Source organism: Gobio gobio (assembly GCF_949357685.1).
Source record: "Gobio gobio genome assembly, chromosome: 13".
Taxonomy (NCBI): domain Eukaryota; kingdom Metazoa; phylum Chordata; class Actinopteri; order Cypriniformes; family Gobionidae; genus Gobio; species Gobio gobio.
The window spans coordinates 20,098,815-20,121,644 of record NC_137106.1 but is presented as its reverse complement, the minus strand read 5'-3'; the positions used below and the strand labels follow the sequence as shown (position 1 = coordinate 20,121,644).

At 38.5% G+C, this 22,830-nt stretch overlaps 1 protein-coding gene across 1 annotated transcript in view; it reads left to right on the top strand.

Moving 5' to 3' along the window:
* The window catches only part of kidins220a (kinase D-interacting substrate 220a), a 57,546-nt gene that overhangs the window by 202 nt on the left and 34,514 nt on the right, over positions 1 to 22,830 (top strand). Inside the window, exons 2-21 of the mRNA XM_079833996.1 lie at positions 2,300 to 2,398; positions 3,330 to 3,428; positions 4,641 to 4,739; positions 4,911 to 5,009; positions 5,705 to 5,803; positions 6,078 to 6,275; positions 6,371 to 6,469; positions 6,682 to 6,780; positions 6,907 to 7,005; positions 8,933 to 9,110; positions 9,187 to 9,351; positions 9,443 to 9,622; positions 11,111 to 11,276; positions 11,565 to 11,716; positions 12,653 to 12,939; positions 13,351 to 13,491; positions 14,758 to 14,995; positions 15,398 to 15,486; positions 20,025 to 20,169; positions 20,281 to 20,443. Coding sequence (XP_079690122.1) covers positions 2,300 to 2,398; positions 3,330 to 3,428; positions 4,641 to 4,739; positions 4,911 to 5,009; positions 5,705 to 5,803; positions 6,078 to 6,275; positions 6,371 to 6,469; positions 6,682 to 6,780; positions 6,907 to 7,005; positions 8,933 to 9,110; positions 9,187 to 9,351; positions 9,443 to 9,622; positions 11,111 to 11,276; positions 11,565 to 11,716; positions 12,653 to 12,939; positions 13,351 to 13,491; positions 14,758 to 14,995; positions 15,398 to 15,486; positions 20,025 to 20,169; positions 20,281 to 20,443 — 2,894 coding nt within the window. The remainder of the gene's footprint in view (positions 1 to 2,299; positions 2,399 to 3,329; positions 3,429 to 4,640; positions 4,740 to 4,910; positions 5,010 to 5,704; positions 5,804 to 6,077; positions 6,276 to 6,370; positions 6,470 to 6,681; positions 6,781 to 6,906; positions 7,006 to 8,932; positions 9,111 to 9,186; positions 9,352 to 9,442; positions 9,623 to 11,110; positions 11,277 to 11,564; positions 11,717 to 12,652; positions 12,940 to 13,350; positions 13,492 to 14,757; positions 14,996 to 15,397; positions 15,487 to 20,024; positions 20,170 to 20,280; positions 20,444 to 22,830) is intronic.

Genomic DNA, 22,830 nt, shown 5'->3' with positions numbered 1-22,830 from the left:
TTTTTGTAACTTAACTCGGTGTTCATCAAATATAACATATGCATGGTGCTGAACTCAGGCACATCAGACAGTTTAAAGGGGTCATGAACTGGCTTTTTAAAAATGTATACTATTGTCTGAAGTCTGCTTGTGATGTTTGAGTTGTTTTACATTCAAAAACATCATAATGAATAAGTAATAGGCTATTTTCTGCCCTGGTTTTGAGGCTTTCTCGACACGCTCTGTTTTAAAGGGCGTGTGCCGCACTGTAGACTTGGAAGTAAACACCCACTGCTATGATTGGATAAGCTTTGCATATTTAATGAATTTCGGCTCCCCCATGAGTACGCGCGAGGCATTGTTTTGAAAGCGTGTGGGAAAACGGCAACCGGAATGATTCGCCCACAGGGCTCGCAAAAGGTCTTTATCAGACAATCACAATGATTTATCTCTCATCCACCCGCAATTAATATGACTGTTATTTTATATTACTTGGCCCGCCCGATCGGTGGATATACATTGCAGGCAGCATGATCAAAACTTCTGCGATTTGAATTTTTCCTTCAAATATCAAGTCAAGAGAGCGAACGACGCACATCAAGAAAGGAATGTTATTTCATTATTTAAGATGATGCGTATTGGTAGCCCGTCTGGAAAACACTTAGCCACGGGACGTTGGGCTTTGCGAGCCCTGTGACAGTGTGGTAAGTTGTGTTTAGTTAGACATGTACCCAATGTAACATTGTATTTGATCTGTAAAATGCAATACTATCATATATAAAAACCATGTTTTACTCAAATTAGTGTGTTGCTTCATTCATTCATGTAATCTCATCCTGTCTGCAAATCCATTCTCTTGTTTACAAACGAATCGTGCAATGTCTTCCCCACGTGAGCTGGATATTCGTTCACACATTTCCAATATTAGAATCCGAAGGAAGCTTATGCAGCGACTGTGTTCTTCCACAACCAGGCACAGCGCAATATCTTGCTGTCTTCGGCATGTTTATTGCTCGGTAGCACGATCCGTTTAGCTCCATGGGTCGGTGGGCGGCGCTACAGAATCAGGTGTACATATTTATCTGTTGAGGCGGCGTTTCAGCATACGATGACGTCAAGGGTCGACATATTCTGAGATCCAGCGTTTTCTGGGCCTGGTGTCTATAAAAGCTTTTCTTTGACTAACAAGGAAGTTTCAGCTCCGAAGCTTACAGGATATTCTTATATCACAATGAACTTTCATATATCAAAGATATTTGATTTATAAGATTTGCTAGATTTGCTGTATTGTTTTTTTAGCACTATACAATTTGGTCCAAAACCCATTGTATGATATGTATATCAATCTGACTTGAAAAAATAATGTGTCATAATAATGTATTATTTGATAATTAATAAGAGTATCCCCCCCCCCCCATTGAATATATAACTATTGTATGGAAGCTTGTTTCTGCCACAGAGTAAAAAAAAATTAAAAAGGTAATTGCGACTTTTTATCTCACAATTCTGACTTTTTTTTTCTTTTCAGAATTGCGTGAAATAAAGTCGCAATTCTGAGAAAAAAAGTCAGCCTTTTTTCCCCCCAGAATTGGACTTTATAACTCGCAATTGCCACTTTATATCTCACAATTCTGAGAAAAGATGTCAGATTTGCGAGTTATATTCAGAATTGCATGATATAAAGTCAGAATTGTTATATATAACTCGCAATTGCAAGAAAAAAGTCAGAATTGCACGTTTATATCACGCAATTCTGAAAAAACGTTGCTGAAAAGCGTCTGAAAGACGTAAACTCAATTGTGAGATTAAAAAGTCTCAATTATTTATGTGGCAAGCTTCCATACCATTGAAATAAAAAAATAAAAAAAACATTATACTGTTAGTAATTGAGTTATTAAAAATATATTTTTTATTTTGTTTTGTTTTGTTTTTTTTGCAGCATAACTTACAGACCACATATGGATAGGCATACTTATTTGTTTGTTCAGACTACAAGCAACAGACCTGAATCAGATGCACCAAAATATGAAACTGAAAACTTGGGAAATTGTTATTTGAACTGTGTTTGAACACTGCACAGACAGTTCTGTCACACCAGCATCATGCTCTGTGTAATGCTTAAATGTTATGGTTAAACTGTGGAAACAGTGTATTTACTGTAAACATGTTTCTCGTTCATTTATACACACTGGGGAATGAGTTGAAACTATTGTCCTTGATAACTGACAGCATGACATTAGTATGAAACTTACTCTGAATATTCCTTTTAAATCTGCTTGCCATTTACTGATGTGGACTAAGTCGTTGTCTTCTGTTGTAGAACGGCCAGACTGCTCTCATGGTGGCGTCAGAGCAGGGCAGTCTAGTGATCGTGCAGGAGCTCATCCGGAGGGGAGCAAACGTAAATTTGGATGATATTGTGAGTAGCTCTCCACACTCAACTCAAAACACACACAGCAAAGAGAAACAACATGAGATATAATGTAGACAAAACATAAACTTGCACTTGTTTTTGGAACAGAATGGCATGATTTGTAAAGTGTTCAAAGATTTGTTCCGTGTTCAAAAGAACAAATTCGTAACTTCCTGTGAAATAAAAATGGAAGTTGCTGCAATCGGGGAAGCCATTGTGGATTTTTTTCCCCCTACATCATGAATGACTTGCGCCTCAGAGCGCCCAGATGAAAAACCAATAAATGCTGTCATGTTATCTTGCCTGATGTTTGTGAAGGCAATCATGTGAGACACTTCTGGGAGGTCATTATACCAAATCATTTTGATGGCAGACTTTGCCTCAGGCATTTCAGAATAACTAAAACAACATTTGTGATGCTGTGCAATGAAATTGGTTCGCTGGTTAGTCCAGTTATCCAATCGCATCCACTGTTGAGGCAGTCGTGTGTTTTTTTTTCTGCACATTTATTCTGTAAATGTTTCCATGGTAGGTTATCACGTGTCCTCTCATTGTATAAAAAAAATAGTTTGACTCAATTGAGCGCATTCATTTAAAAGAAAAAAGTAATATAGGTGGATGGAAACATGGTTTGGTAGACTACATTTCTTCAACTAGATGTATGATTTCATAGGTGTGGGTTGGCCGTAGAATCTAAATAATTGTTACCCTGCACTGTCATTTTGCAAATGACTAGATGACGACGTTTACAGGCACAAACACTTTAAGCTACTCACACCAGCAGATGCACAGTATAGTGTATAACCTTTCTGTGGCAGTCGAAGAATCTTCACTATGACCACCTGGTATGACCAGCTGGTATGATCTGAAACTCTACAGACATCTTCTAAACACAAGATCTTTAGCTGTCCGTGTAATTTTTTTCCATTCGTCTTAGGATTGCTGGACCGCACTGATTTCAGCTGCTAAAGAGGGACACACTGAAGTGGTGAAGGAACTCCTGGAGAACAATGCCAATGTGGAGCATAGAGACATGGTAAGACACAGAATAAAGACATGGGATGCCTTAAAGTAGGAAATTATACTTAAAACAACAGTGGTTCTTATCATTGTGAATTATGTCTGTCTGTCTTCTTTACCTCCTTAATTATTTTACTTTTTTGTTTAGTTTTGCTGTATATTTTATCAAAATTAAATAAATTAATTGTATTATTTTCGGTAACACTTTAAAATAAGATTTTGTTAACGTCAGTGAACTGCATTAGTTAATATGAACTAACGACTAACTTTGTTAGTGTTAATTTTTACATTTTATGAATAAATGTTTTAAATCAAAAGTTCTGTTTGTTAACATTAGGTAATGCACTGAACTAGCATGACTAAACCGTGAGCAATTGTATTTTATAAACTAATAAAGCTTAATAAATGCTGTAATAATATATTGCTCATAATTAGTTAAAGTTAACTAATGCATTAACTAAAGTTAACAAATGAGACCTTATATTTCAAATGAATTAATCAAAATAATAATAATAAAAAAAAATTTGTTCATTTTTATTGGTTATTATATGTAATTGAATTATATTAAATGCTAAATTAATTACATCATATAAAATTAAAACATTTATAAATTATTTTTATCCGTGAATTGATTACATCAGATGTTCTGCCGAAATTTTATTAACTGACTGACAAATTTGATAATCAAATTTTGGCATTTTTTTTTGTGGATTATATATTAATTAATATATTCTACATCGCTCAATATTTTTAAAATAATATTTACACTAAATGATAAAATGTTAAATTTAAAGCTGTAATTTTGAAACTGTGTATCCTCAACTGGCCCATCTGGATTAATTTAATTCCTACCTTTCTGAAACATGTGATGAGTGATGCTCTGTATTTAGGATTAGCAGTTCTGTGTAGTTCCTGGATATATAGTGTCATGCTGTGGTCATGTATATTCTATGACAGGTGTGAGCTGCCTATCTAGACAGCATTTTTGGGCATCATAGGCACATTTAAACATTCAGAATGGAATGTTTGAACAGGCCTGATGCCCATAAATGCAGCCTGGGTAAGCAGCTAAAGCTTATAATAACAAATAAGGAAGATAAGAGACAGCCAATAGTTTGAGTCACTCCCTGACTCAGGGAAAATGTGCTTATCCACACAGTCCTGTGACCATGAGATTATTAAGGACCATCATGTGGGAATATAATGACCTTGGTATGTTTGTGTGTAGGGGGGCTGGAGTGCACTCATGTGGGCCGCTTATAAGGGTCGTGTGGAGGTGGCACATCTGCTACTGGAGAAGGGAGCAAATCCAAACATCACCGGACAGGTCCGCAGAGCCTTTTCCAGTTCTCTCTTTCAAACTCTTTCTCATTGTACATTTAAAAATGCTCAGAGATGACGTCTGCGGTGTGGGTGAAAATGTGGCCCTATATGAGATTTCATCTCTAGGTTTGAGTGTTTTCTGCGGTGTGTAATTGATTTTTGTCTGTCCCAGTAGTACAGTGTTTACCCCATCATATGGGCGGCAGGAAGAGGCCATGCGGAGATTGTTCAGCTGCTGCTTCAGCATGGAGCCAAAGTCAACTGCTCTGACAAGGTGCTTTATCATTCCCATCTCGTTGAAAACGCTGACTTGAGCTTTCACTAGATTCATAAACACTGATAGTGAACTAAAAAGCCAGAGTCAACTGTTTCCACATGAAACCAATAAATAATATACACTACCGTTCAAAAGTTGGGGTCGGTAAGGTTTTTTTTTTTTTTTTTATGAAATAAATTAATAAATCTTGGTATAAAGTTTTACAAATTACTGTTTGTTTTAATAAAAAAATACTACCATCTACAAAATTTGGAACAGTAGCCTAAATACATTACAATTTTTATTTTTTGTTGAATTGCAAAGATTCTCACACTGTTCTGCACTTATTAAAATATTAAATAGAAAAAGAATGAGAAGGTAGATATGAATTGCAAATTTGACTAAATATTTTTTTTAAATGACAGAAGCAACTTGATAATTAAATTTACACATTTAATAATTGCATTTATGAATTATTCTAATTTCAATAAACCGTTATTATGCCCGGTAATATAGTTAATTTGTTTATCTGTAAATCAAGGATTAGAATTCTATGAATGAATAATCACCACGTTAATAATGAATAGAATTCAAGTGATGTATGGCTTTGAAAATGGCTTATGCAGAGTTTTGGGGAAAAAAATCTTTAAATCATTATGCTATAATCAAATCTATTAAGTCATTTCATTGTAGTTTTTCATTGTCATTGTCAGTATGGCACTACACCCCTGATCTGGGCCGCCAGAAAAGGCCTCTATGACTGTGTGATGCACCTGCTGGAGAACGGCGCCAATGTGGACCAGGAAGGAGCGGTATGCACTTTGTGTTTTGAAGTGAAATTCAAGATGGTTGTTGAGTAACAAACACCGGGGAGTGTGGAGTAAGATGAGTGGCTCATTTAATCTAGGAAACTTCATGAAGTGAGACCTCGGAGCGCATTGTGCTTGTTTGAGTTTTGACAGGCCTGGCAAAAATTCCCATTTTTCAGGTGCACCAAATGTACTGGTGTAATAAAGTCACTGAAATATGAATGTTCCAGTACAGTATGTTACAGAAAAATATCCCTACCCAATCTCTCTCCTGTAGAACTCGATGACTGCATTGATAGTGGCTGTGCGTGGTGGTTTCACTGAGGTAGTGAAGGAGCTGCTTAAGAGGAACCCCAACATGAATATGACTGATAAAGATGGCAACACAGCACTGATGATCGCTGCTATAGAGGGATACACTGAGATTGTCCAAGACCTATTGGACGCGGGCACATATGTCAACATCCCTGACAGGGTAGAGCTTCTCTTATAGATTCTCATTTAACCTTGATTGTTAGTATTTCAGGAATCTTGAGGTTCCCATTCATCTTGTGCTTGTTTATGTCTCAGAGTGGCGATACTGTGCTTATCGGAGCCGTCAGAGGAGGTCATGTGGAGATCGTCCGAGCTTTGCTTAATAAATATGCTGATATTGATGTCAAAGGCCAGGTAACTGCATCTCTCTTGCACCACCACTTCAAAATTTAAATCGCCTGCATCCATCAGCACACAGTCCTAAACTGTAATCTATACAGAACAGCCTCTTTGTTTAATGCCCTTTTCACCTCATATTAGAAACGTATTAATAATCCCCACGTGATTAAGGAAGTGGCTATCACGATGACCCAGATCATATGATTCTTTTTGGCTCTTTATTATAGGACGGTAAGACTGCCCTGTTCTGGGCTGTCGAGAAAGGTAACGCAACCATGGTACGAGACATTCTGCAATGCAACCCTGATACTGAGGCCTACACTAAGGTAAATACCTGATTCTCACTGAATTTTGCATTGTAATCCTATATGACGATTATGAATATGATGCTAATAATTGTTTACTGTAAAGAAAGACACAATTCCTCAGTCCTATTTACATGAATGTCTCAGGATGCAGAGACTCCCCTCATAAAAGCCACCAAGATGAGAAACATGGAAATTGTGGAGCTGCTTTTGGACAAAGGAGCCAAAGTGTCAGCGGTGGACAAGGTAAGTGTGTATACACATACACTAACTGGTCACTCTATTAGGTACACCTGTTCAACTGCTCACAAATATGTAATCAACCAATCACATAGCAGCAACTCATGGGCTGTGTCCGAAATTGCATACTCTCTTGAGTAGGTACTTTTTTTTTTTTGAATAAGTAATTACATCACAGCCGCTAAAAAAGTAGGTTCTGTATAGTATGAGTGTGTGTAGCATGAAGGGAATCTGGACCTACTACATTCGCCATGCTTTCATTATCATGTGACCTAACAGGATATGCACACTTACGAATCTCACTGGATGAGTGCTCTTTTATGAGTGCTGTGAATTCGGACATGCTATTTTGTCACATACAGCATACTGTTTTTCGCCTACTATATAGTAGGGAACTATGTGATTTCGGATGCAGTCAAGTCAGGACGATCTGCTGAAGTTCAAACTGAGCATCAGAATGGGGAAGAAAGGTGATTTTTAAGGGACTTTGACCATGGCATGGTTGTTGTATTTCAGAAACTGCTGATCTACTGGGATTTTCACACACAATCATCTCTAGGGTTTACTGAGAAAATGGTCAGAAAAAGAGAACATATCCAGTCAGCAGCAGTTCTGTGGGCGAAAATGCCTTGTTGATGCGGAGAGGTCAGAGGAGAATGGCCAGACTAGTTCAAGCTAATAGAAAGGCAACAGTAAAAGAGTGTCAAACCTTGAAGCAGATGGGCAGTTGTACAGTTTTTTTTTTTTTTATATGATTATTTTTTTAATAGAAAGAAGAGCATTTCATTGGAAATATAAATATTTTGCAACATTATAAAAGTCTTTACTGTGACTTTTTATCAGAGTAATCCATCTTTGCTAAATAAAAGTATTAATTTCCTTAAAGGGTTACTTCAGCGATTAGCATTAAGCTTTGTATCAGTAGAAACCCGGTAGTATATTCGAATGATCATGTATTCATTCGAATATGTGAATACACGATCATATATCCCCCTGAGACGAGAGATTTATGTATTTTATGTCTGGAAAAAAGCCTCCAAGGACGCAAATATCGTCATTTTGTGTCATCGGAGGCTTTTTTGGCCAGAGGCTAGAGACTACAGCCAGTAGTAGGAGCTAGTTCTGCATGTTTTCAACCTGCCCATAGGGGAGGGATCTCACTCACAGAATGTAAAATGAGCATGGCCGCTCGGGCATTGATAACGAAACGGTCGGAGTGAGCAACGCAAGTGTTTTCAATTAATTCCTATGAAAGTAAAACTTCCGTAGGCATGAACTGAAAACGCGCCTGACTGGACACTCACCGTGAATGAATGATTGACAAAGCGGCCGTGAATGAATGCCGGGCGGCATTTTAGTTTTGATTTTGAATTGGTGCCAATTTGGGGGCGGGTTGCTTGAATTGTGGGTTCATTAGTTGTTCATTATTCTCAATGAAAAACACAACAACAAAACAGTACAATGACAAACTCACTTAAATAGGGTTTTTTACATTTCGTTTTGAAACCAAATCTTCCGCGATCATCTTGTCTGTCAGCTCTTCGCTCTTGTGATGAATGAGATCCGACTCCTGCTGCTGGTCTGTTCGGCAACTCTCGTTCGGCTCATGCTGTATTGAGCAGACACGTTCAGTTTTTAATTGAAGTGTCTGTTCTCTAATTGAACTAAATTATTGTATTACTATAAAATGCCTCGTAGGGCAGCCAAGCTAGTGCATTCTGGGAGTTATTGTCTTTCATCCATATGAGCCAAAAATACATTTTCTGGCTTTTCTCAGTCTAGAAGGCACCAACTTCTAAAATAATTTCACATTTCTACTACATAAATGACACCGTTTAAATACACATTCATCTTTCCAGCGGTGAAGTACCCCTTTAAATGCATACTACTGTGAATTTCTGCATTTGAATATATTCTAAAACTGTCTTCTCAGAAAGGTGACACAGCCCTGCATATTGCCATTCGTGGAAGAAGCCGCAAACTCGCCGAGCTGCTCTTGAGGAACCCCAAAGATGGTCGTCTGCTCTACCGGCCCAACAAAGAGGGAGAGACACCTTACAACATTGACTGCACGCACCAGAAGAGCATCCTCACCCAGATATTTGGAGCCAGTGAGTATTCCTCAAACAAAACTTGTTTGCACACGAACATGTCTGGCTACAACAGTTCTGATGTGTTCCTCCCCAGAGCACCTGTCTCCCTCTGAGTGTGATGGGGACATGCTGGGTTATGACCTGTATAGCAGCGCTCTAGCAGACATTCTGAGTGAGCCCACCATGCAGCCGCCCATCTGTGTGGGGCTTTACGCCCAGTGGGGCAGCGGCAAGTCCTTCCTGCTTAAGAAACTGGAGGGTATGAGCCAGAAATGTCTATTCAAGATCTGGAAGGTCTTGTTGTGTCTTTACCATCTGATTGAGATCTGATTATGTTGTCACTGTATCAGATGAGATGAAGACGTTTGCCGGGCAGCAGGTGGAGCCGTTGTTCCAGTTCTCGTGGTTGGTGGTGGTTTTGACTCTGCTGCTTTGTGGATCTGTGGCTCTGGTCCTCGGCTTCGCTGTTGACACAAAGCTGGCCATTGCTGTGGCCCTCAGCCTGCTCACCCTAATGTACATCTTCTTTGGTGAGAAATCGTCAAATTTACTGTCACGCCTCTCATTACCGGCAGAGTGCAACATATAAAAGAGAAGGACAATGGCAACTTTGGGTGTTTACACGACAACGATATACCAAAAAATGGAACCGTTTTTTCCTTTGCCTTTTTTGCATACAGACAGCAACGTTTTCAAAACGATTGCTCCTCACGCGGATCTGCAAAAATGACTAAAAATGCTGTGGCATTCCAGGCCAGTAGTTGGCAATACCACTTTGTAAAGAAACATTATGCGCCTATGGACTCAACACGTAATAGGAATGTGCATGACGTCACCATTTTCACAAATTTGTTTCTGTAGTTTACACAGAGATGATAACGGTATCATTTTCAAAAACTTTGAAAAATGCTTTCAAAAGTTTGAGTTTTCAGGCCCCCAAAACATTGGTGTCGTGTTACTCGTGTAAATGAACGGCCAAAATGCAAAGTTGTCAATTTTTTTGGTTGTTAACGCTGTTGTGTACAAGGCACCTTAGACTTTATAGTAAACAAATTCAAAGTATTAAGCCAAAATAAAATGATAAATAAATAAGTAAATAAATACTGTCACACAAATCACAAAACAATAAATTACAAATACAGTAAGAAATAGATGCAAAGAATACCATATTCAAACGGTAATGGCAATAATAATAAATTATAAATATGATAACTTATTACTATTATTATATCTATAATGATATAATCATTAATATCAATACTTATTCATATTAATAATAATAGTAACTATTATACAATAATTACCATTGTTATTATATTTACATGTAAAATGGACACTAAGAAAGAAGTTTAAGATTCAGATTAGTACTTTTGTGGATGTATTTATTTATTTTTATTACATTTTGTCCCATTCACTCCTTAAAGGGTCAGTTCACCCAAAAATGATTTACTCACCCTCATCGCCCATGATTTACTCACCCTCAAGTCATCCTAGGTGTATATGAAATTCTTCTTTTAGATGAACACAATTGGAGTTATAATAAAACATGTCCTGGCTCTTCCAAGCTTTATAATGGCAGTGAATATTTTGAGCCGTGTGGAGCTGTTATGATGGATATAGATGCACTTTTATGGACTTCAAAACAGCAACATTCACTGCCATTATAAAGCTTGGAAGAGACAGGACATTTTTTATTATATCTCCAATTGTGTTCGTCTGAAAAAAGAAAGTCATATACACCTAGGATGACTTGAGGGTGAGTAAATCATGGACTAATTTACATTTTTGGGTGAGCAAACCCTTTAATATGTGGGGTTGGTTACCAAGAGGCACTAAATTGTACATATAAATGTGTCCACTAGAGTGCAGCATTGGACTTCCGGTTCTCATGTGGATTGTGAGTGGAATAGCCTGTTCTGCATTTTTGTTTTACATTTTCATAAACTTCTGGTTCAGTTCATATCAAAAAGTGACTTTGCGTCATCTCAGTCTCCTTTGCTTTTGTATGGTGTGCGCAGTTTTGGTGTACTTTGGTGGGAGAAAAGCAGGGGAAAGTTGGAGTTGGACCTGGGTCCTCAGCACCAGACTGGCCCGCCACATCGGCTACTTGGAGCTGCTTTTCAAACTCATGTTCGTCAATTCCCCCGAGCTTCCGGAACAGACCACCAAAGCCCTGCCTGTCAGGTAGAGCCCTCAGAATAGTGCTGCCATGACAACACATTCATTCACTTCAACAGCACCCAACTACCTTGCCTGGGTGTTCAAGGGATGTTTTGTCGATGTTTTTATTTTTTTTCAAAGTTAGGTTTGCTCTGTTTAAGAATGTAATTTACTCTGCCTAATGATTTTGAGCAGGATAAAGAAATGTGAATATTCTCTTCACGACATTAGATTACCTGCACATTCTGTTGAAACACGCACATGTGTGATGCTCATTTTCAGTCAGTCTTTTTTTGTTCTCCATCTGTCCAGGTTTCTGTTCACAGACTATAACCGTCTGTCGAGTGTGGGAGGGGAGACGTCCATGGCTGAAATGATAGCCACGCTGTCCGACGCCTGTGAGAGAGAGTTTGGCTTCTTGGCCACCAGACTTTTTAGGGTCTTCAAACATGACGAAACTCATGGTGTGTCTATAGTATAGTATAAATCTTGATTGTAAAGAAGAACTTTTTTTTTTTTTTTTAAAGCAAAGCATTGTGTGTGTTTTTATTTTTTTATTTTTTTAATTATTATGATTAATGAATTCCTTTCTAACTTATTTTTATTGAAGACACACAAAGCTCTCTGTTACAGTGAAATTTACCATGGTAAAGGGTTTTATTAGGGTCTTATCTATTTTAAATGTTATTTTAGTATATTGTATGTACTATTATAGTATTCATTAATATTTTTAATTAGCCTTTATTTTTATTTTTATATTTTTAGGTTTGTTTCAATTTTAGTTTAAATGCTGTGCTTTTGGCTTTTTTCATATTTCTATGGAGCTTTTTTTTTGTTTAATTAAAAAAACTTTAAAATTGTTGGGAACTAACTGAAATAAACTGAAACGTTTTTTATTCTAAGTCGAATTATTTTGTATTTTATGTGGATTTTTTTTTTTTTTTTTTTTTTCAGATTTATTTCAATTAAGGAACATTACATTTTTTAATACTTTTTTGTTTTAGTTAGCACTTACAAAACGGTCTTAAACCTTAATTGTGATTAAAATATTGTATTTATTTCATAGTATTTTTTATTATTATTATTGTTGTTTTTATTTTTATTTTTTGAGAGCACTTGTTACTGGAAACTTGCATCATAGCCCCACCCATAGTGAAATCTCATTGATCCACAATCATGCTCTATATTAAACAAAACATTTTTAAATGTAAATACTGATTTACATTTTATATAATATTTAAAAAGATGTATTAATAATGCCATTACAGGTGTACGTACTATATCAGATGTTTTATTTTGGCTCATCCAATCACATTTTAAACAATATATTATTTTATCAACGTGCACTTATACATTGTTGTTTTGTGTTTGTTTGTTTTTTTTCTACATATTTTTCTCAGGAAAGAAGTGGAAGAAGACCTGTTGCGTCCCCTCCTTTGTTCTTTTTGTGTTGACGTCGGGCTGTCTGATCACTGGCATGACCCTACTGGCCATCTTCAAGGTGGATGGAGAGAACCTCACGGTGAACGCGGTTCTGATCGCCATGGCCAGTGTGGTGGGTCTGGCCTTGCTTCTGAACTGTCGAACCTGGTGGCAGGTGGCGGACTCCGTGCTGCACTCTCAGAGGAGGAGGCTACTCAACGCTGCCAACAGCATGCACAAGCTCAAGAGTGAGGGATTCATGAAGGTGAGCCAATAATACTAATATAATATGTAATATGCTTATTTATAGTCATCACAATTTATTTCCTTATGCACAATGTACACTGTGGCCTAACTAGACATGACTTGAAGAGAAATCGTCTCTCTTCCATGTTAACGTTGACTTGCATAGGATAGCCGTCAACAGTAAAATCTTATAATTGAAAGTTTATTTTGTCATTTTATTAGTGTATTTTGCAGCATTTGTGGTTAGAAAATGTATTTGTCATATTTTTCAACCTTTGGGTTGCCAGTTTATAAACCACTTAGTCACAACACCATCCTTCAGTTTTGCATTATTTGGTTATATTGTGAAAATGTAGGGCATGCAGTAAAATACAGAAGCTTTAGAAAATGTATGTTCTGTACAGCTGATTTGTTCCCTTTTTTCTCTCAGGTTTTGAAGTGTGAAGTGGAACTCATGGCTAAAATGGCTAAAACCATTGATGGCTTCACTCAGAATCAGACCAGACTGGCTGTCATCATCGATGGCCTGGATTCCTGTGAGCAGGACAAAGTACTACAGATGCTTGATACGGTGCGTTTATGTTGCACAGTCTAACACTTAGTCTTGAGTGTAAAACCTCATTGAACATCTCGCATAACCAAATAACAGTATACAAATCTTATTTGCTGTCAGGATCACATTTGCCTGTGTATTCAACTAATGCCAAGAAGCTGTTGATGGCACAAGCCATCTATCTCCACCGTAAATATAAAAGATTCATTCTGTCCAGCTCTTGACTAAATGGACAAACAAGGTGCCTCATGTCCACTCTGTGGGAAGAACAAGCTCATTCACCACTCAAACATCTCATGGATGTGCAGCAGTGCTTAGAGTTCAGGCTTGTTTAGCTCAAGAAGTTCAGATTCCTCTCTCCCAGCTGGACTAATAGAATTTCCTTCAGCTAAATGTCATTATTTGGGTATAATCCTCTTGTGTTGGCAGCCTGTTCATGGCTAATGAAATCTGCCATTTACCAGAGAGTCTGCAAAGAGTCTCAAAGATTCCTTTGTGGCACAATTTGCCACATCTCTTTTAAATTGTGATCTTTTTGTCTCTGATTTTGATAGGAATTACCAAATTGGATTTTTCTTTTAAGCTCAATATTGTTCTAAGGCTGATGTTCCATAGGAAAAATGACAGGCATGAATGCACATGGCATATTTTGTGCCACAAATAAGTTGGTGTGGAGAAGCACGGTGTCAGCAGAAATTTTGCAGCGACCGCTAAATGATGCGTGCCATTCTAAACTTTTAAACGGTCTACAAATCAGTATCCCGTGACACTTATATATGTTACAGTGTTCTTCATTAGTCTGGAAAGTCCCAACACATTTAAATTAGTACATGTCTGGGTGTGTGTAAAAACGTATACAAGGTGGCTTGTGTGTGAACATACACATAATCCACAACATATAAATTGTGAGCTATATCTGTGTAACACAGCTAGTCTAATAGAATTACAACTAAATAACTTTCATTCTGAAGTGGTCTGACCGTGAAAGAGGGAACAATAGGCTACTTGTTTTGTATTGCACATATAGATTCAGTTGTCAGTCTGTGTTTGATCACTCTTATTATGACTTGCATTTAATTTTCTCCAGGGAAAGAGCATTAGAATAACGAAGGAGAAGCCTTACAAAACAGACCTACCATAAATACCATATGATACCTAATGCAATAATTAATATTAACCAATTCAACCTTATTGTAAAGTGTTGGCACGGTTTGTGTCTCCCGGCACTTTAGCATGTGTTTTAACCATTAGGCTGCAGCTTAGACCAGATTCTTCTGTTTGCAGGTTCGAGTGCTCTTCTCTAAAGGCCCCTTCATCTCCATCTTTGCCAGCGACCCGCATATCATCATCAAGGCCATAAACCAGAACCTCAACAGTGTGTTGCGTGACTCCAACATCAATGGCCACGACTACATGCGAAACATCATCCACCTGCCCGTGTTCCTCAACAGTCGTGGCCTCAGCACCACCAAGAAACTCTGCATTTCCACACCAGCCAATCCAGACCAACCGAACTCTGATGGTCAGTATAGAGACGTTTCCAAAGACTAAATTCCAGTGTACATTTTTTATTTATTTATAATAATTTTTAACACATCTTGATATACAAAAGTGCATATAAAGAGATGAAAATTGAAAATTCTGTCATATACTCGTCCTCATTTTGTTCCAAACCTATGAGTTCCTTTCTTTTGTGGAACAAAGGCGACATTTTGAAAAACGTGTGTGTGTGTGTGTGTGTGTGTGTTCTTTTGTGTTTAGCAAGATGTTTATGGTGCAATGATCTGATTTCGATTTCTGTGGCAGATATTTGTTGCGAGTTATCGCCTGCATTATTTGTGGTGTACTGCGCTTAATATAGACTAACAGCACAGCATTTCTGCGCAGATACCTCCCCTTAATGTCTGACTCTCTCCATCTGTAGTGTGGCAAGAGGACATGGACAGGAAGTTGTCTCAGAACAGTCTGGGCGAGCAGGGCAGGCAAGGCAGTAAAACAGTGCTGACCCGCCGGGTAAGACTTAGCCGCCAACACTCCCACCACTTTCCATCAACATGATTTGAGATGGGCGGCTCAACGAAGGCCATATGGCTCCTATTACCACATTAGTAACTCATTAATAACTTGTTTATAAAGGCTTTAACAGTGCTTATCTCTCCAACAGGCTCTTTTACACGCATATGGTTTCTTTATTCACAGTTCACAGTTAGCATGGACCGTTAGGACCATGTCTTGTGTGTTTGTTATTGTGTGTGTCTGTGTGTTTTTTTTGGAGGGGGGGTATTGTCAGAGACACTATGTCGCAGAGGAGCGTCTGTAATTGATTTAATGTCTGTTTACTCTTCCCGCTGAGATGCCATTGCCTAATGACGGGGTGCAGCAGCAGTGGGTCTTGGTGACAAAGCACTGGCACGGCGGCACGGAGGCAGGAGGCTAAGTGGCTCCTCTGCTCGCCCTGCGAGGGCTGTTTGTTTGCTTGGCTGATTTATCTGCCTCCTTTATTTGGCCCCTCTTTATTTCAGGGGCACGCTCCTCTTGTTTTGCCTCTGCTGTTTCTTGGCTGAGCATCCAGCTCGCCGTACCCCTGATCTGCGCGTTTTGTTGTGGAAAGTTGTTTTCACGAGCAGCTCACGGAAGACTCCAGTCATTAAAGAAGAAAAATAGTGGGTTGGCTCTGTTAGTGTTGTGTCCTTTTCCTGGTTAATGTGATATCACATCCCATTAAGCTGTGAGGTCAAACTGAGGTTCTGCAGGGGTCTTTCTTGACACTTAATCAGGAGCTCTGTTAAGTTTGGTACACCCTTACAGGTGACTAATTTCATTGTGCATATTTTTACATAAGGCTCCCCTCCATCATCCTGGATCAAAAAGGGGCCACCTTATTTACGGCCATGTGTTCCAAGTAGCAGTCAAGTCACAAGTTCAGCATTATAAACTTCAAAGTGGGCTTAAAGCTCCGACCCACCAGAGCTTGTGATCGGCTCTACATTGTGCTCGTACTGGACCAGCTAATGCTTTAAGAGACAAGCAGACATCTCAGTCAGTCAGACCTCTGGATGACAGCACAGACAAGTAGTCATGCACATTTCAATTGTCAATCTGGTACAATCTGGGCCAATATGAACTAACACAATACACATCCCATCAGTTATGTTCAGTTCTATACTGCCGCCTGTGTGTAACTTGGAGAACAACTTTTGTTATGTCGAGATCACAAGAAAATTAAAGGTAGGGTAGGCAATTTCGGACAGACTAGCATAAGATCCCACCCTCCCTTCAGAGTGCTCTCTAAAGCCACACCTCCAAAACACATGAACGCCCACAGCCAGAGCAGAGTCTGCAAAGCGTCATGAGCAGGGTTTTTCCTGCATTGAAAATTTTTGGGCGGCCGCCAAGACACATTTTTGGGCCGCCAAAGCCTTATTTGATGAGTTATTGGGATTTATGAGTGTAGAATAGATGACTTTTGCACTTGTGATACGGCCGTGTTAACTGAGTGACAGAGAGAACGAGCAGAGAGCTCCTCTCCCGCGCGCGCGCTCTCTCTCTGTCTGTCGATGTCTAATCATATTTCACAAATTGGCTCATATTTCACATATTAATCAAAATCAAAAGGTCGGAAGACCGAATCCATGTTGCACGTGCCGCATTCGGACATTTTTTTCCTTGAATTACCGCTGGGTGTGAACTGCGCTCAAAAAACATTGACTCTTCTCTGACCAGCTGACATAAACCATAGTTTCAATAAACGGGAAAACATTATATTCTGTTATGAAGTGTATTCTGTATTGACAAATCTTTCGCGATGTTCTAACAGACGGGATTCGCACACAACGTGTCTGCTAATGTCCGATTCGCGAACCAATGACTCCTTTGAATCAAATCATTTTAGCGACTGGTTAGAACAACTGATCCGTCCAACACTGAACGAACGAATCAGTATATTCATTTACTCAGAACACATCTGAGATGAGAACACAAGTGTGCTTACCCAATTTAGCAAGAGTGGATAGTAATAATTAGTTTAATCATCCACAGTCATTCAGCTTATTTATGTTGACAATGTGTAGTGAAATATAATTTAGTGTAGACTGGAGTTAGGTGAGACCAGAACAAAGTTGTTAACTAGCTGATAAATTTACAAAATTGTATATGGTAGAAAATTAGGCTATTTGTTAATTTCTTAATGCTACTTTTTAATATTGATATGATTATACCAAAACAATTATCAGTAAATATTGTAAAAAATGAGGATCAAAAGAAACAAATATCAAGGTAGAGATCATACATAATATCAGATGTCACAATAAGATAAGGAAAAATTACAAACGGTTTCTTTGTATTTATTTTAAATGTATTGTCAGTATTGTGCTCACAGATCACGTAGGTAGAGGACTTTTTTACTGTGTGTGTGGATGACCATGTCTGTCAGACACCACCGAAGACCATTTTTGACCCAGGAAAAACCCTGCATGAGACGTTAAAGTTAGGGCTGTCAATAATTTAGAAATGTACACTTATCGTGAAATTAATCATACAGCATTTCTCTCATTAAACACTTAAATTTTGTCATAATTATATATATATATATATATATATATATATATATATATATATATATATATAATATAATATAATATAATATAATATAATATAATATAATATTATATATATATATATATATATATATATATATATATATATATATATATATATATATATATATATATATATATATATATATATATATATATATATATATCCAAAGTAAACAATCATATTGAAGGGTGATTCTCACAAAACTGTATTTTCTGCAAGCTTCAAGGATCATTGGAGACTCCAAAAGGCCACCAAATAACCAAATATAAGGAGTCCATATACTTCTTTTATATAATACATTTATACACACCTAAGCAGCCATGAAAATAACATTACATAAAAAACTTTACAGAATCCAGTGTATAGTATGTGTACAGAGCAACAACAAAGAGATTTAGTTTTCATTTTAGATGTCAAACTGAGAGACCGAACAGGACCACACAGTGACAAAACAACTCCTAAATCAACCCCTTTGACTGAATAAACCTACGATTACTAATCACAACAACGTACATATAACAAAGCAAACATTATCCTTCCTGAGTGTGTGTGGAAACGACGCGAATGTACTGTGTGCATAGGGAGGTCCGTGATCGAGAGCGCGCACACACATGGTTTGTTTCAGACACTCACGCGTTTACTGTACGACTCCGGTACGTCGCCAAAATTGCGTTCTTCAGAAACAATAGCAAAGCACACTGGAACGAACAATAAACTAAAAACACAATGCGAGTCTCTATTCTCTCTATGTCTGATGTATCAGTCTGGCCGTCTTTACATTAGCGCTGTTTTGGACTGTTTGAATGAATTCGATTGCTGGGTCACTGAAAACTTTCCCAGAGTTTAACAGCTTTAAATGGCCTGATCACAAACAGAGAAGCAGAATCAAGTTAAAGAGTTAGAATGGGCATTTCCTCAGGGTTACAGGTGCTGTAGTTGTTCAGTGGGATTGTGATAAACTCTGGACTTCTAACATCATCTAACTGCGTGACGAAAATTACGTTAATGACGCAGATTCACGTACTTCTGTGATTTATTTGCATTTAAATTATTTTAACGCGTTAAGGACTTTAAATTAATCGCATGCGTTAACGTTGACAGCCCTAGTTAAATTACATCATGTCTCAAAGCACATGGCATTAAACTTGCAGAGCTCTACATGTACCACCTGACTGCTGCAGATTAATTTTGCCGTTGATAGTGTTGACATAATAATGCATAAATCCGAGTCTGAGGACGTGAACATTGGGTGGAACATCACGGGTTGCCATCTCTTAATTACGGTTATGAAATCGCGTCAACGCAGCAAAAACCCATTGTTCTGGTTGAGGAGGAACTTTATAAGGTGGTTTTTTTGCGCTCGGTTGACTGCCTGTCTACTGCATACTGTCTGAACACGCTGATGATGTGTGATGTCTGCGCGAGCAGGGTGTGTGGAGGGATGAAAATTCATATGTTGACAGGCAGGTAGGGCATCGTATCATTGCATTCGGACCAAATACAGTGATTGGACGAACATTTTTTGGTCCTGTGATTTCCACAGAAGATATATGTACATGTTTTAATATTTAGACCACTTCTATTATTCTTCTACTTCTATATGATTTCTATCAGGATGTGAAGAGAGTTTCATCCATTAACAAAAAGTGTTACAAAAAACAAATTGCCTACCTTTTTAAATCATGATAACGAAAAAACAAGAAAAAAAATATTAACCCATGGCCTCTTAGGGCTTCCGTACAAAAGAGAGAGACCGCTCTGTGAATAAATTGTATAGATCTTATGGAAACACTGTTATTGTTGTAAAACAGGTTGTAAATGTATTTGAAGTTCAGAGGTACATGACCATGTGCTAAAGCGACCCGTCAATACTGCGTGTGCTAAAGTGACCTACAGGTTTCACACCCTCTGTTGGCCTCCTGACATTGAGTTCTCTGCATATTGGTGTATAGGACACGTACCGCAGGAGACAGATGCAGCGCTCAGTTACGCGACAGATGTCCTTTGACCTGACCAAGCTGCTGGTCACTGAAGACTGGTTCAGTGACATCAGCCCTCAGACGATGAGGAGGCTGCTCAACATAGTGTCAGTCACAGGTCAGAGTGACCCTTATTGTAGCTTCGTTCATTTATTATTGATTGTGGCATGTTAAAGACATAAGCACTTGCTTTGCAAATATATAATGGTAATGAAGTTTCTTTTGATAGGTCGCCTACTTCGAGCCAATCAAATCATCTTTAACTGGGACCGGTTGGCATCCTGGATCAACCTGACAGAGGAGTGGCCATACCGTACATCCTGGATCATTCTCTTTCTGGAGGAAACTGATGGAGTCTCAGATCAGGTCACAATGAAGACCATTTATGAGAGGTCAGCTTACAGTACTCATCCTCTGTACCTCACATCATACTGTACAAACATTATAAGAAGGAATTTATTATACTTTTTAAATAAATAATAGATTTAAAGAACTAAATAAATACATATTATAATTTATTTGAGCTCTTTATTTAGTTATTTATCTATTAATTAGTTGTGTACTTATTTACTTGTTCTGTTTAATTATTTTATTTTTTTATTTTTTCTTCACAACATCTCGCCTAGTGAGATGTTGTGGGGTATTTTTGTTGATGCATATTGCACAAAAAATTCCCATACAATTGATTTGTTTTTCAGTGTAATAATTGGTGCAACCTGCAGGTGGCAGTAGGAAATGTCTAGTTCATATTTGGTCCGCAGCACAATTCCTATAAATCAGGATGTCTCTTATTTGGGTATGATGTACCATGAAGTATTTCAAGCTTTGATCTTTACTTTCAGCCACTTACTTACAGCAGGGTGTTCATATATGAAAAGCAAAACAAAAAGAATGATGCTCAGTCGCTGCCTGACTAACAGACTGTCACTCTTTAACAATTGTCTTGTTTACTTGATGTCGCTAAACATGCAACACAATCGCAGTTACTTCTGCTGCATCCTCTCTAGAGCGTTCGAGGGGTGGGTGTGTATGTGTGTGTAAATGCTGGAAGGGGAGATGTTGAGGCCGTTAGGTTTGCTGATGCTCAGTGTTTGGCCTTTAAAGGTTGCTCTGTCACACTGCACTAACATGCTGTGACTTCTGGGGCTGTAGAAGTGTCAGAGCATCTCAGTGTCAGCATCTGCTCTCTCTCACCATCGCTCTTTCTTTCCCAGCCCCCATGATGCCCTTTAGCGCTTCGTCTCACCCGTTTTTCTCCTCTTTCATACCCCGAAATACCTTTCATTTCCTCGTGTCCACACTAGCACTGCATTTCGGCGGCGGCGAATCTTTCACTGTGGATGTTAAAATAGAGGCCTGACATGTTCTGTTATCTGTCACAGATGTTTCTCAGATAAGAAACAGTCAAACCTACTGGTGCTTTTTTTTTTTCTCTTCCTTCTGTTGCACTCTTGAGGTCACATGGCCACGCACTTGCTTGCTTTTTATAGAGATGAGGGTGAGTCACATCGAACAGCGTAGACACAGACCTGCGTGTGTCCACTTGGTGTCCGGTCCGCTTTAGCAGCCACTTCTCATTTGGGTTTTCAACAGTTACCCACAAAGCTGTTTATCGGTAGATCTTGGAGGGGTTTTAGGCCCGTTAATCTCATGACCAGAGTGATCTGGACGGGTGTTTGGTGAGGATGTGTTACGCACTGATGTAAGAGCCAATCAGAAAGCACCGTACTGCCGGTGAGTGAGTTTCATAGGTCAGCTGTCGTTCTCAATCACAGTCACAAGGGCTAGGCTTGTGTTCGCTCTTGTGATAGTCTGTAAAGGCCGATGGACTGATATAATTTGCTTGGGAAATGGGACATATTGTGTGTGTGTGTGGGTGTGTTGCCCAGTTTAGCTTGGATTTTTTTTTTTTACATCCTTCTCCCTTTCTCTCTCGCGCACAACACATACACACATAAATTCCTAGAAGAGAGAAGTGGCGAAATCCCCTCTTTGTAACATTGCAGCAATGGTCCATGGTAGGTCATTATGAGACTGAGTTTTCACTCTGTGTGTGTGTGTGTGTGTGTGTGTGTGTGTGTGTGTGTGTGTGTGTGTGTGTGTGTGTGTGTGTGTGTGTGTGTGTGTGTGTGTGTGTGTGTGTGTGTGTGTGTGTGTGTGTGTGTGTGTGTGTGTGTGTGTGTGTGTGTGTGTGTGTGTGTGTGTGTGTGTGTGTGTGTGTGTGTGTGTGTGTGTGTGTGTGTGTGTGTGTGTGTGTGTGTGTGTGTGTGTGTGTGTGTGTGTGTGTGACATTTCTTTCAAGCAGTTTGCACAACATAACCCGTAAAACCAACACTACAATGCAAGACAGACCAAAAACTCATTTGAGTGTGTCCTCGTTACTAAGAATTAGCAGGGTTCCCACTCGTCCTGGAGAACCTTGAAAACCTGGAAAATTGATGACACATTTTCCAGTCCTGGAAAACACATGGAAAATTAGAGAAAATGTAAAATGTCCTGGAAAATCTTGTTGTTGTCTGGGAAAAAAAAAAAAAAAAAAAGTTATTTCTTTAGCCGAGTATAAAGAGTTTATCGCTGGCCCAAACAATTAGCGCTAGTTGCAGAAAGCACATGTTCAGGAATGCTGAGTTTGATACGTGTGAGTAGTATTTTGAATAATGATGTTTAGTCTTGTGTTGCCACTTGCAGCAGTTAGCTAATGCTATTAACTGCTTGAATGTATGCAGTGAATGTTAACTCGTAAGCTGCTACCTAATCACATAATTTTGATATAAAGTCA